The sequence below is a fragment of the Choloepus didactylus genome, chromosome 7 (assembly GCF_015220235.1).
Source record: "Choloepus didactylus isolate mChoDid1 chromosome 7, mChoDid1.pri, whole genome shotgun sequence".
NCBI lineage: Eukaryota > Metazoa > Chordata > Mammalia > Pilosa > Megalonychidae > Choloepus > Choloepus didactylus.
This window is the reverse complement of record NC_051313.1, coordinates 51,091,181-51,104,899: the sequence shown is the minus strand read 5'-3', so window position 1 is coordinate 51,104,899 and position 13,719 is coordinate 51,091,181. Positions and strand designations below refer to the sequence as shown.

General features: G+C 37.9%; 1 protein-coding gene across 1 annotated transcript in view; it reads right to left on the bottom strand.

Annotated features, from left to right (window-relative positions):
• The window catches only part of SIM1 (SIM bHLH transcription factor 1), a 73,510-nt gene that overhangs the window by 28,145 nt on the left and 31,646 nt on the right, over positions 1–13,719 (bottom strand). Inside the window, exon 10 of the mRNA XM_037844475.1 lies at positions 7,374–7,542. Within this exon, the coding sequence (XP_037700403.1) occupies positions 7,374–7,542 (169 nt within the window). The remainder of the gene's footprint in view (positions 1–7,373; positions 7,543–13,719) is intronic.

Genomic DNA, 13,719 nt, shown 5'->3' with positions numbered 1-13,719 from the left:
TGGCATTTAGCAAACAGTGAACAGACGAGTTTGGCTGAATCATAGGGGTCAGGTAGGGGACCACTGAGAAAGAACACTAGGAATTTAATTTGGGGCCCAATTATAGATGATTTTGAGTGACAGATAGGACTGTGGCAGGTCTCCAAGCACTGATATGATCAGTAGTCTTTTAACGCCAATCAGGGAGGCAGGGCAGACTGGAGAGAGAAATTTCCAAGTTGGGGGGGAGGGGTTAAGATGCTATTGCGATCCTCCAGAGTAAAGGAATTCCTAGGACATACCTGATGGGAGAAGAAGGGCAAATGGATAAGAGGACAGAAAAGCGCAGCTGGGAGTCTAGAGTGCATGTCTCATCCTTAAGGTGGCACCCCAGCCAGGTAGGAGTTTGTTAACTGCCATCCCATAGCCGCACTGCAAACCTTGGAAACAGGGATGAATTCAAAGCCACTAAGCATGCCCCATGAGAAGTTAGGTCTCTAAGCCTAGGGACCACTGGTGCTTTCACTGCCCCCTCCCCACTCCCACCTCCAGAACATTGCTGGAGGGCAGATCAGCCCCCAACACACACCACCACACCCTTAGCTCAGGCCACTGCCGTACCACTGCCACCACCACATGCCTTCATCACATACACATTACACTGTGGTTAAATTATCTGTATCCACCCCCCACCCCTGCAAATCTGTACATCCTCAGTGGGCAAGGACTGTATCCCCAGGACTTAACACATCTCATCACTCCTCTGCTTCTTTCTCCATCTGCCAAATCACCTTCTTGGGTCCCTCCATCCATCCAATGTTCCATCCATTTACTCAGGACTACTAAGTCTACTAAGGACTTTTAGATGCCCAGGGAAATCTGCTTACCAAAGGCAACATCCCCTGTCCTCACAGGCCTCAGAATCTCCATTTACTGCCCACAATTTTTCTTCATTCTGCCTCCTAATTTTTTTTTTTTTTTTTGCTAAGTCTCACTCCATCTTCCTTATTTATACCACTTTCTCTAATTGTTTTTCTTCTCATTGATCTCTTCTTATTCAATAACCTCCTCCTGCCTTACTTTTACATATAACGTGACTAAATCCAGACATCTGTATATAGAATCTTTTGTGAGATTTGTCATTACATTCGCATTATGGGGAACGTATTTTAAGTGCCATACATCTCTGTAAATTGTAATGTCATAAGGTAGTAAATATCAATGAAACAGCATATTTAAGATATATGCCCACTTGATTAAACTATTTTAAACTATTTAACAAAAAAGTATACAGTCCTGTATCTAATCCATAAACCTAGTTTATCTGCACAAAAACTATCTTTCCTTTACCAAAATCTTACACTGTCATGCTCAAAAGCAAGGTAAAATTCAAGGAAGTTCTCTATAATGGCTTAGGTTAGGCAGACTGTACTGAAAACAACAACTTGCCTTTCCTGTCGTTAGTTCGCTTCCATCTCTGTACCCATTCTATCCATCATATCTTCTAAAACCTCCTCACCTTCTCTGCTGACTCCCTTAATAAGACCACTCCTTTATTTTGCATATTCTCTCAGCAAGTTTGTGTGTCCTCTGTAGCAGACTACACTAGCCTATTTCAAATTGAGGGATACCCTGTCTCCTTCTGAAAGCCGTGTGCTAGGTGAGGATGGAGAAGCAGGGTAGTAAGAGGTAAATTTGGGGGAGTGGGTAAGTATGTGACAAGAGAGTGATCCTGTTAAGTGATCGTGAAGAAAACCTGTTAGTGATGGGGAAGGGTGTGGACTGGCGGACAGGGTGGACTTGTGTCAACAGCCCCTAGCCACCCCTATCTGCCTCTCCCCAACCAAGTGCCAAGGGAATGAAGAAACAAAGTCTATGGTCTTGAGGCCCAAGACCAAACACATCTTTTCATTCTTCTCTAACGTGTTAGTTTTGCCTCCCCAACGAGACCATGGACAGGGTTCCTTAAGGACTCAACTTCAGCACTTAGTGCACCCAATAGTTTCCCTGGTTGCTCAAGCAAATACCGTACAATGGGTTGGCTTAAACAATAGGAATTTGTTAGCTCACAGTTTTAAGTCAGGAAAAAGTCCAAATCCAGGTGATGCTTTCTTCCCGAAGACTGGTGTTCCAGAGCTGGCTGCTAGCAGTCCTTGGTCCCGGGCTTCCCTGTCACATGGCAATGCACCTGGCAGTCTTTCCTGGCCTCTCCCTTCTCTTCTGGGTTCTGTTGACCTGCAGCTCTTGCTTCCCATGGCTTTCTCTGTCTGAATTTCAATCTGCTTATAAAGGACTCTAGTAATAGGATTAAGACCCATCCTGATTGAGTTGGGCCATGCTTTAACTGAAGTAACGTTACCAAAAGGTCCTATCACAATGGCCTCACACCCACAGGAATGGGTTAAATTTAAGAACATGTTTTTCTGGGGTACATAGCTCCAAACCACCACACCAAGGCATGAAAGAGATCTCACCTTACTGAGAAAAATATTTCTAGGCAAATACTCAGAGGTTCATGTATGAAGGCAATCTAAGAAGACCATAAAGGCCCACTCTAATAATCTCCTGATATATTGATAGGAGAGGGAAAGCAATCCCACATTTATACTTGGCCAAGAAATATAAACAAGCCTATATAGTGGAAAAATTTCTGAGAAGATAACCTTACTGTTAGCAAGAGGCGTTAATTTTTGTTGTTGTTAAAGGTCAAGGATTACATGTTTTCATGTTACATATAATACACAAAATGAAGGGATATTTATGCTGGTAGTGATAAAAGTACTATAAATATGGGCAATTTTGTTTGAGAAATTATTGGTCTTTCTTTTCTCTGTATCTAGAAAGTCAGGCTTTCAGCATAGTAGTTGCTGATGTATTTTTGAGGCCAGAAAGAATCTCCGCAGAAGGACAGTCCCTACCTTCACCAAAAGGAAGCCAGGCTGCTGGCAATGAAAATTAAGAGGGTTCTGTGAGATTATTTAAAGTAACAGATATGGAATAAAACCTGCAAGTACTACAGTATATTTGTAGCAAGAGATTAAATACTTTCAGATTTCAGAAGCATACACTGTCTTATGCATGCTCTGTCATTTCAGAATTATATGGTATATTGGTTATTACTGACTAGGGAAAAAGCAAGAGGGGGGCAGGTTGATGCGATAAAACAGGATGGTATGCACTGTCCGTAATAAGCATAAAAACTATAAACCTGCCAACACTAGAAGTCTAAAAGGAAACTCTGGAAGCAGGAGGCAGTTTATTCGTGATTGACTTTACTAAACCATTGCAAGATAAGTTCCAACTGGTATTAGAACAGCTGTGACTAGATCCATAAAAATAGGTGAAGAATATGTATCAGGCTCCAGTAAATAAGGTTTGAAAAGTAAATTTTATAAACTCAGTATTTCTAATCCAACAGAACTATGAAAAAGTACTGTGTATTTTTCTGTGTATTTTCACTGTGTATTTATTTTCATGAATATAAATCCATTAACAAGAAAATACAACTGTCATAATGGCAAGATTGCCACTGCACAGCCGCACAGTACATATGTGCAGAATCTTGGCAAACTAACTATAAATATTTCTAACAACTTTTTCCAAAACCATTCCAAGCAAGAGAATTCAATTTTGACTTCTCTTGTCCCAAGTAATACATAGAGGTGCAAAGGTGATTGAGTCATTCATTAGGTGACCATAATATAATCAAGTCTAAAATCATTCCCAAGGGCATATCATAACAGGAATGGACCTGAAGGTTCATCTACCACTGCAGACAAACTGGGTGGTGGCAGCAAATTACAATTTGTGCATGTCTTGCATATTCAAATAAGGGTGTCTAAATAATTCCACAAAGCAGTGTAGCTGTTTGTAATTTATCAGACATCTGTTAGAAACTTTTGGATATGCCTAATAAACAAAGAGCTAATAAGTGACATTGACTGAATCATCAAGTCACCATTTATATAGCTATTAAGAGGCATGAGACGCTATCGACGAGCTCCATTTTGCTCTGGAAACTGCCTCTTTAAAAATCTGATGAGAATTTATATACTAAAAATATGTGAACATGGATATAGCAAGAAAAAGAAAAGATTTTCTCTTTATTTTTGAGGAAAGGGACAGAGTATTTAAAATTAAATTCAGTTAAAAGGTTGATCATTCAGTCACTAAAAAGGAATTTATGATGCATTTATATAATGCATAAGGGGAAATTCAATATATTTTAAAGTAAGCTTTAAAATATAACTTTAAAATATAATACATCTCTATAATGATAAGGGGTGTGAGTGGCCAATGATAAAAAGAATTTTATCCATCCTTCCACTGCAGTGTCTTTCATATAATAGAGACCGTTAGTTCAGACCTTCACAGACTCACATAAGACTATTATAATTAGTCTCCTAAATAATTTTCCTTGCTTTGACCACAGTGATTCTCCCATTTCCTGTTCAAAAACCTTTACTGGTTCTCCACAAAATCTGAACTCCTTAGACAGTCTATGTCTCTAAACACATCACCCATTGTCCTCATCCAGAAACTGTCTTCCCCCAACTCCCCACCCCCAGGCCCAATCACACAGTGTGTTCTTGCCTTTCCTAAAATCTTGGTCTTCCTGAAGTGCCCTTTCCTTTCGGTCTGCACACATAACTGAATCTTACCCTCAAAGCCAGGTCACCTCAAAACCTCTCCATCAGCCAGGACAGAGTCCTTGTTGTTGACATCACTCCAAAAGCCATTAGTATACACCATCTCCTGTGCATTACTTGTTTTCATGTATAACTTATCACTCCAACTGTACTGCAAAACTTAAGGACAATCCTTATACCACTTCTTTATAGTCTGGCATCTTTCACCCACCCACCCCCACCCGCTATGCACCACTATGGCCAAATTAGCATCTTTGCAATGCAGGTGCTCAGCTAGCATCTGCTAAGTCAAAGACACATCATAGCAGATGATGCATGCAAATGAAAGTTAATTATCTCTTAATAATATAAGGACAATTTTGGATCAAATATGATTTTTGAGATGATAAATTATTTTATTTTTTTTAATTTTCTGAGGATTTAGAATCCAAAATGATGATGCTAAGTTGTTTTTTTAGTGATGGGTTTGCCCTCAACATCATGCTTTCCCTATGTGCCCCTAGAGCACCCTTTGCTTACTCTATGACAATTCGCTGCAAATACACAATGTTTGCTCACTTGTTTGTCTACATCAGTGGTTCCTTGAAAGCACAGAGAGTGTGTTCCATTTCTAATCTCTCTGTATTTGCAGCCCATGTAGTAGGAACTCAGTCAATGAATGACCTAGCACCACCACTGACTAAAGTAAACACACTTAAACAGTCACCTTTAGTAGGCACATAATGTTAAGTAAATTTAATTCATGACTGTGTGATTTCAAATGAGACATATGGCCATAAGTTAAAGGACTACATTTATTTAAGTGTTAACCATAAAAATAAATACCCAAACTTCAAGAGAAATCCTATGTGGATACATGCATGCACATGTGCATATTTTATATTTCATAGAACATTTGCGGAAGAAAAAACAATTCTGAGAAGGAGAATGAGGGGATAGAGGAATATTCTCTCCTATCCACTCTTCAGTACAGCTTTTTTTTTAAACTATGGGACATGTGTAACTTTCAAATTAACCCCCACCCACCCAACTATACGCACACAAGGAGCAGTTTAATGGCTGTTACAAAAATTTTTTAAACGATTAGTTAATCTACTGGTAGAGTCAAGTAATAGAAATTTTAGATGTTAAGAGCTGAGCATGAAAGAAAACACTGACTAGACAGTGAGGTTTTGGAGGTATGACTGGGAGATTTTGCTTTCATTCTGAACCCTGTTGCTTAATACATATATAAAAATGGACAACCCCTCCTTTAACTTAGCATTTCCTAGTTCAAATTCTTCCTTCATCTATGTGCCCACAACTCCTATATATTTAAGGACAGAATTCCCCAAAGGCATAATCCATCCTTTCAAATAATAAAAAGAAACAGAAAAACTCCTTGCCCAAGATACAAGATAGCAATAAGAAAATCTTCTCATTAGATGTTCAACAAAAAGAAACAGCTCCCCCTCCACAGTGACTTTAATAAAAATATACTTTATACCTAAAGTGTGCAGTCCTGAAACTGGAAAGTATACAGTAAAAATTGTCTAAGCATCACACATCTGCTCTCCTCCCTTCTGTCAGAGTAAAAAATTTTGCTCTTCTGTGAAATATTTTAAACTATCTGTCATAAGTCTCCTGGGGGCAGGGACCACAGTCTTCACTTCTCTGTTTACCAAGCCTCTAAAATAATCTATCAATAGTAGCTTGTTAGTGACTATTTGTTCAATGAATGACATTCCCTCAAACAGCTTACAGATATTAACAGAATAACAGATCTGATAAGTAAGGAAATAGCTTCTGTTCCCACTGGCTTACCACTTTTACTTTAAAAATATATTGAAAGTATAAAAAAGAAAGATCACCTTGATGAGATGACGCAGAACCCAGTTTGGTTTTATAGTAGCCTAGGAATCAAGAGAATGGCAGGAAGTTTGACATGGCACTCTTAAAAGAAAAGGATGGTGGTGAGGTGGCCACAGGTATTGAGACAGAGGAATCCCCAGTTCTGTTGTACAGCCTTGAGGCCAGGGAAGAACTGTGCACATACCTTGACACAGCCTAGTTTTTATATTTCAGCAACTGATGAATTTCTTTTTTCCTGCTAAGAATCTGGATGCCCATTTGTACCATGCAGTATTTCTGGAATACCTCCTCTGGGTCTCATCATCTCACCACCTTGCAAAGATGAGAAGACAGTTGCCTTTCCTACCATTCCTGCCATCTGGAAGAGCCTCTCTATTTCATTCCTCCTCATAAATAGTCCATCTGTGCTCAAATCTCATGGTGAAATGCATCCTTGATCCTTTGTCTCCATCTCTTAATTTCCTTCTTCTTCAGCTCCTGTCTTAAGATTCAATTTTTCTACATCATGCTCTTGCTTTCCATATTTTGTTATGCTGGCTGCATCCTTCTGGTTAATCATTGTGGAAAAAAAATTGGGATCAATCTCCTTGAAATAACAAAGAAGTTATGATTCTTACTGGTTTAAATGCAGTAAACCACACAATTGTTTCAAATTTTGCGGAGCTAAGAGACGACATAAAAACATCTATCACCAGCATAGTTATTTTAAAGGAGGAGAAAGAAGATAATTTTAGAAAACTTTCCAGATTTATAGACGCTTTAAATTTATCAAAACAAGATAATTAATTCCAAACAGTTTTAATACTGCCTCAACTGGGTAACCAGACCAGCTCATTCACACACACACACACACACACACACACACACACACACACAGAGCTGCACAGCACCTACCTGAGGGTATGGGGAAGTCCTGGATTTTGACTTTGAGCTGGAGAGCCGAGACTTGGTCCCCTTCCTGTTGTCTGTCATGGTGGGGGTGGAGCTGCCAGCGAAGGAGAAGACTGGTTTGGAGGCTGAGATCTGATCCAGGGAGAGCTGTAGCCCTTTATACTCTGTGTCTCTGCAGGGTAGGAGTACAAAGACCTTAATCAACCACCACAGGAAATGGATTTATGCGTTCTCTCATCAGGAATGACAGTAATCCATATTTGAAAAAGAAGCAGGCAAAGTAAGCCTTACCACAGGTTTCCTCCACTACTTCAATTATTCTAGAAAAGCCTAACATTTAACTAATAAGTATGAATGTTGCTGCCCCATGTATCAAGTCAAGTTATGTGATATGCTCATGAAGATTTCTTGATTTTAAAATGTACTTTTCATTATTTTTATAAATGAAGTAAAAAATGAATCTATAATTCAAATTCTCTGAGCTTTTACGTCCTCATAGGTAAAATATGGATTATAAAACCTATTCTAAAGATTTCCTGAAGTGAATTCAGTAGAAAACTGGCCATGTTATTTGACTATTAGTAAGAAGAATGTCTTCTTTCAGTTGTCCCAAGAGCATTAATTTTGGTAAGTTTTCCAAATATTCTTATAGCTAGGTGACAACTATAACCAGGTTTATAGGTAGTTAAAAATCTCTTTCAACAGACCAATTTAGTTACTTATGGGCACATTTTACCACTATTCCTTTCCATTCCTTCATTCATTCAACAAATATTTATTGAGCTCCTAATGTATACCAGACTTTGTACAATGTGGAGAGATAAGGATAAATAAGACAGCTATAGTCTCGGTCCTTGTGAACATTATAGTCTATTTGGGAGAAGAAACAACAAATATATAAACCAACGTAATAACTGCAGACTGTGACATGAGGGGGATAGAGAGTTCGTCTTAGAGTGTTCATTTCAAAGGTATTGCTGGAGGTATTCAGGGGCTGAGGGTGACAGCTGTGGTCCTGGCCACAGGTATGACCTTAGCCTGCTTCCAGACAGCAACGGACCTCGTTTGACCCCTCAGTTTCGTAAGAGGACATCAACCCTTCCCACTGACAGGCAAAATAAAATGTTTCAGAGGGTCTTCTTTATAAGGATTCATGGGAGAGTTTTCTCTTAGGTTCCAGAACTAGCTGGGCTGCTCCTGGATAATTGATTTCTTTTTATCTCATGGACACTGAAAATCATATAACTCATGTTTCCCTCTTCGCGCTGGAAGTCAAAAAGCCAAACCCACGGTCTGATTTGCAGCCCTCTCTAACAGGTGTACAAAGTCCCCACAAGAGGCATCTTCTACAACAAACTCCACTGGCTTCCTTTATTTTTGTTGTCTTATTTTCCCTTTCCTCTAGCGGGTTCTTTTTTTAAAATTTTATACACATTTTCAATACTCTTTGGATTAAGATAGGTATATATAATTTAATAAATTAATAAAATTATTTATGTAAAGGTGACAGGTACATTTCCATGGATCAATAAATATTCCTTTACCTCCTTTTCCTGTTCCCTTTTGGTCCTTTTACAGAGATCAGGCAAATGTAAAAGTATAAATCAGGCAAGAAGTCCCTCAAGTGACTAGGAAAAGAAACCAGCTAAACAATTACAATAATATCAACTGCCACAAACGAAAATAAAGTGATAGTGATATATAACAGAAAATTACAATGGGGGCTTTATATCAAATAATCCATTCACTCAGTGCAAATAAAAAAAATCTCCTACATCATCAACAAAAATTTAAAAGGTGGGCATATAAAATTCAAGCTTGTTAAATCTAATCACATCACTGGTCTTCTTTGCTGGTCTAATCAACTTCTTTTAAGGACAAAAAACGGCAAGCTCTGAGCACTACTTGGTTAGAAATTCAAGGCCCTCCAAAAGGTGACTACCACCTATTTTTCTGACAATATCTCAAACTTTTCCTTCATCAGCTCCTCACTTCATCCAAAACAGTTCTCCCCAAACCGACCTTAAGATCTCCTGCCTCTCTTTCCCCAACACACACCTGTCAAACTCCTCTTATAAAGACCATCTCAAATCCTAGCTGCCCCTTTGAAACCCTTCCTGACTACAAAAACCATTCATTCATTCAGTAAATATTTTCTGCGTGTCTCCTCTGTGTTGGGATCTTTACTAGGGCCTGGGGAGACATCAATGAACAAAAAGTACTAAGTCTCTGTCTTCATGAAGAAGGCATGCCAGAACCAGTTCCTGGGGTAAGTGGGAAAGAGACCTGAAACTATCTTTTTCCTTCTCTATCTTAGTTTTCAAATGATATATGTCTTGTCTTTCCAAGTATACTCTGAATTCCTAGAGAACAAGAGTCAAGTGATTATTTTGCAATATCAAAATGTCCATTTGCACAATATTTCACATAGATGGATGAAGAAGACAAGAGTGTAACAACAAAGGATTTTTTTACCCCAATGATTACTAATTGCATAGCTTCCAATGATAGAAATATTCCAAATTAAATAGCCTTAAATAAAATTTTGAAACCAATAAATGAAAGAAAATTATACATATCCACATGAAAACTCCAGTAAGTATAAGAGTTATACAACTACTCTTAATAAAGTAATTTTAAAAATCAGTATTTTGAAGCACACCAAAAAAAAACCCACAAAAGGAATCCATCAAGATTTAACAGAAGACCACAAAGTTGGGTAGATCAGGATTTCAGCCCATCTCTGCCTCTTACTATGCAGCAACCATCCTAGTCTCAATTTCCTTTTTGTAACTCATAAGGTTGTGAAGTTTAAATGAAATATACAGAAGGTTCATAGCACAGTGCCTAGAACACAGTCAATGCAAGTATTATTTCTTAACTTCCACATTCTGTGACACTTTGGGGCACCAGATTTCCCCAGAACAATAGTTTCACTTTCGTAACAATTGTAATACATTTCATTGCAAACATCTCTTTATGCTGGATTTCTTTCCTTTCTACCTCAAACTCATGTTAATTCACTCTGTTACATTTTAGCTTCTAAATCCTATTGTGGTGCAGCCAAAATATTTATTAAGGTAAGTTCCTTATTGCTAAGTCAGCAAATGGGGACCTTATAGCAATGAAGACTCATCAGTCTAGAGGGGTGCAACCTTCCTATTTCTCTGTTCAAAATTCCAACAGCTCAAGGGATGCATTAGGATGAAAAGCACAATAAAAGATACCCACTTAAAGACGTTTCAAGTACGGTTGATGTGCTGCCAAAAGCAGTTCTGAATGGCGGATTCAATAAGAACAAAGCATTTCTTTTACTTTTAGAATTCTATTAAAATTGAACATTTCATTTGTATAGCTTAAAGGGTTAGATGCTGATGGGAATCACATCATGAATTCATTTCCCTCCTCCAAACTCAGACACAAAGAACAGTCTGGCCCTACCTCTCCCTTCCCTTCAGTGAGGCACACTCTAGTATCACACGACTTCCAAGTGACGTGCATGCTTAGTTAAAGCCATTTAATGCTTCTCTGTGGAGCAGGACAAAATTTAAAAACGCACAGAACATAGACTTTTAAATGATCATGGTGAGGAACTTGACATAGCTGTTTTTAATAAATGAAGGACACTTCTATTTCTAAAGCTTTCTTGAAAAGTGCCAGGTAGACCCTGTTTAGATCAAAGGTAATCCTCTCAGGGGAAGCTCATGCTGAGCTCCCAGACATGATCAGCATGACAAAAGAGTGACTGTGGCATATACCGTTTGGCATATTTTTTTAAATGGCTATTGAGACCAATTTACATTTGTTTTTCTCTTCCTTCAATGACTTGTACCAGAGCTACAGACATACTCAGGTACCTCAGTTCTAAAAGCAATGTGAAATGGGTAATTTGCAATCACTAGGGCTTGCAGTTGGACAATCTCACCCATATTTGCACAAAGTAATCCTCTTATTCCATCACGGATAGTCAGAAATCATTCAATTGGTAGACTTAACCATCTGAGTCTACTCTAACCTTATAACAGCCATGTACATATTTGGAATTACTCAAATTCCAATAGTAAAAAACAGGGACCATTTTGTGTCATTGTTCTTCCTCAGCCTTCCCTTACACAATATGCCATGACCACTCAAGAAGTTTATGCCAACTTGCCACGTGGGATGCTCACTATGATTCCCTTGCAAAGCAAACAGAAGGTGTCTTCACTACTAAAAGGAAAGTCAGCTTCAGAAAAATGCATTAATATCATTTCCATTGTTTCAACTGGGAGACTGGCCTCCATAACTCCAACAGTAACACTAACCTATTTACAAATGCATTGGAATTAGTGTACAGAGAAGCAATCAACAATATTTTGTCAGTCCACACTTTTTCAAGAATCTTTACAAGGATTCTCCTCTTCAACTTCTTATATACTATTCCACTTCCATTTTAGACAATTCTGGATTTTGACTTCTATCGTGTCAATTTTGAATCTGCTGGCCATTTGGAATTTCTTTGTGGGCTTTATGTTATATGGCAATTCTTACAAGATGTTGCCAGATTTCCTAATTGAGCTATTTTTTTAAACAGCTGAAGATGATCAAATTACCCAGGAAAACGTGGACACAAAGACATACAACTGATTTGGCTCCAAAGGCTCTGACTGAAATAAGCAGAGGATTGCATTAAACCGTGATCGGATTAAGTGGAAATGACTGTGCATCATACTAAACTTTTTAATTGGATTCTATAGTCACTGCTACATGAAGTGCATGACCTTCTTTATAATCTGGCAGAGTTACTGCCTGGCCACTGGGCAAACGTCCGTAGCAGAGAAACCTACTTTATGTTTCATTTTCATGCTCCTATGGAGCCCAGCAGAGATGGCTGAGAAGGAGAATTTCATACTGTGAGGGGCTCAGAGACTAAGACAATCTGCCAGGAAATTAGGGTAAGACACCCTTGGAAATGTAATAGTCTCATAATAAGAAGTGGATTTGTGTTTGTTCCTTGTAGTTTTCTTCATTTGATGTGGTGATTTTAGCAAGTTCCCAAAATGTCTTTGGTTTTAACATAAACATTTCCTCTGCTTAGAAACCATCTTTCTTCTGCATTTTGCAGATTTCATCCTACATGCTATGGGAATGGATGGCACCCCAAGGGTAAGGGATGGTTTTGGTACAAAGTTTACTATCTCACTGATATTTTAAGAAGGAAAGACAAGGTTGTAAATAATAGGCAAACAGTAACAACCAAAACGTAAGTCAAAAACTTGTTAACATGTTGGTAAGATATAGCAAAATCAACATCACAACCAGAATTATACAGCACTATCTTCTTTTAAACCCATGACACAAATTGAAATATAGCTAACTCCAGACCTGCTACCACACTGAATCTGAATCTGTTTTCTTATTCCCATAGGCCATGGTGATTTCTCTTGGCTCCTTCCTCTGAGTTCCTATATCATTCACTGTCTCTACCATTCACTCGGCACTTTTCATGGTGTGGTGAATGTCACATCTGGACCATCATCTCCCAAGTTACTTCTCTTTTAACAGTCTTTACTGCCTAGCACAATATCTTACATAGAATAGATGCTCATTCTCAAGTGATCAACAAAACGATTCTCACCACAATAAACTTTCTTTCATCCCAAATCCAAATACCCTCAAATCTAAAAAAAAATGGCAAACCTCTCTACAAAAATGAGAAAAATATTTGCTAAGTAAGCAGGTTTATGTGAGAATTTTTTTAATTCCCAGATTATAATTAATAATGATAATTCTGAATATCATTCTGAATGATAAACCAAAGAAACAAATTATATTTTTATTTTAATGTATGTTCATTAATAAAATACACTTATTTTATCAAATTATAATTCAGGCACAGCATATGTGATATTTAAGCTAACCAGAATACTAAATTAATTTCATTCATGTGCAAATGCTACAGTAGTACTGAGGAATTAAGAGGAATAGTGCTTTAAACATCCAGAGAAATATCTTCTACAAATTGATAATAAATACAATATCTCTGCAATAGAAAAATAAGAAAAGGATGTGAACAATTCACAAATTCCTGAAAAACATTTTTAAATGTAATTATATGGATTAAGGCTGCTAACAGATGTCATTTTTGCCCTTCAAATTCACAAAGATTTTTAAAAATGACAATAAATCCCCATGAAGACAAGGTGAGATAATTGGCCATTCTTGTATACTACTGGTAACAGAGTAAAACGGTGATGCTTATCAAGAGTCTTAAAAATATTCATGCCTTTAGCCCAGTAATTCTACTTCTAGAAATGTGTCTTATGAAACTAATCAGATAGTACCAAAAATTTATGTACAAGGATTCTTA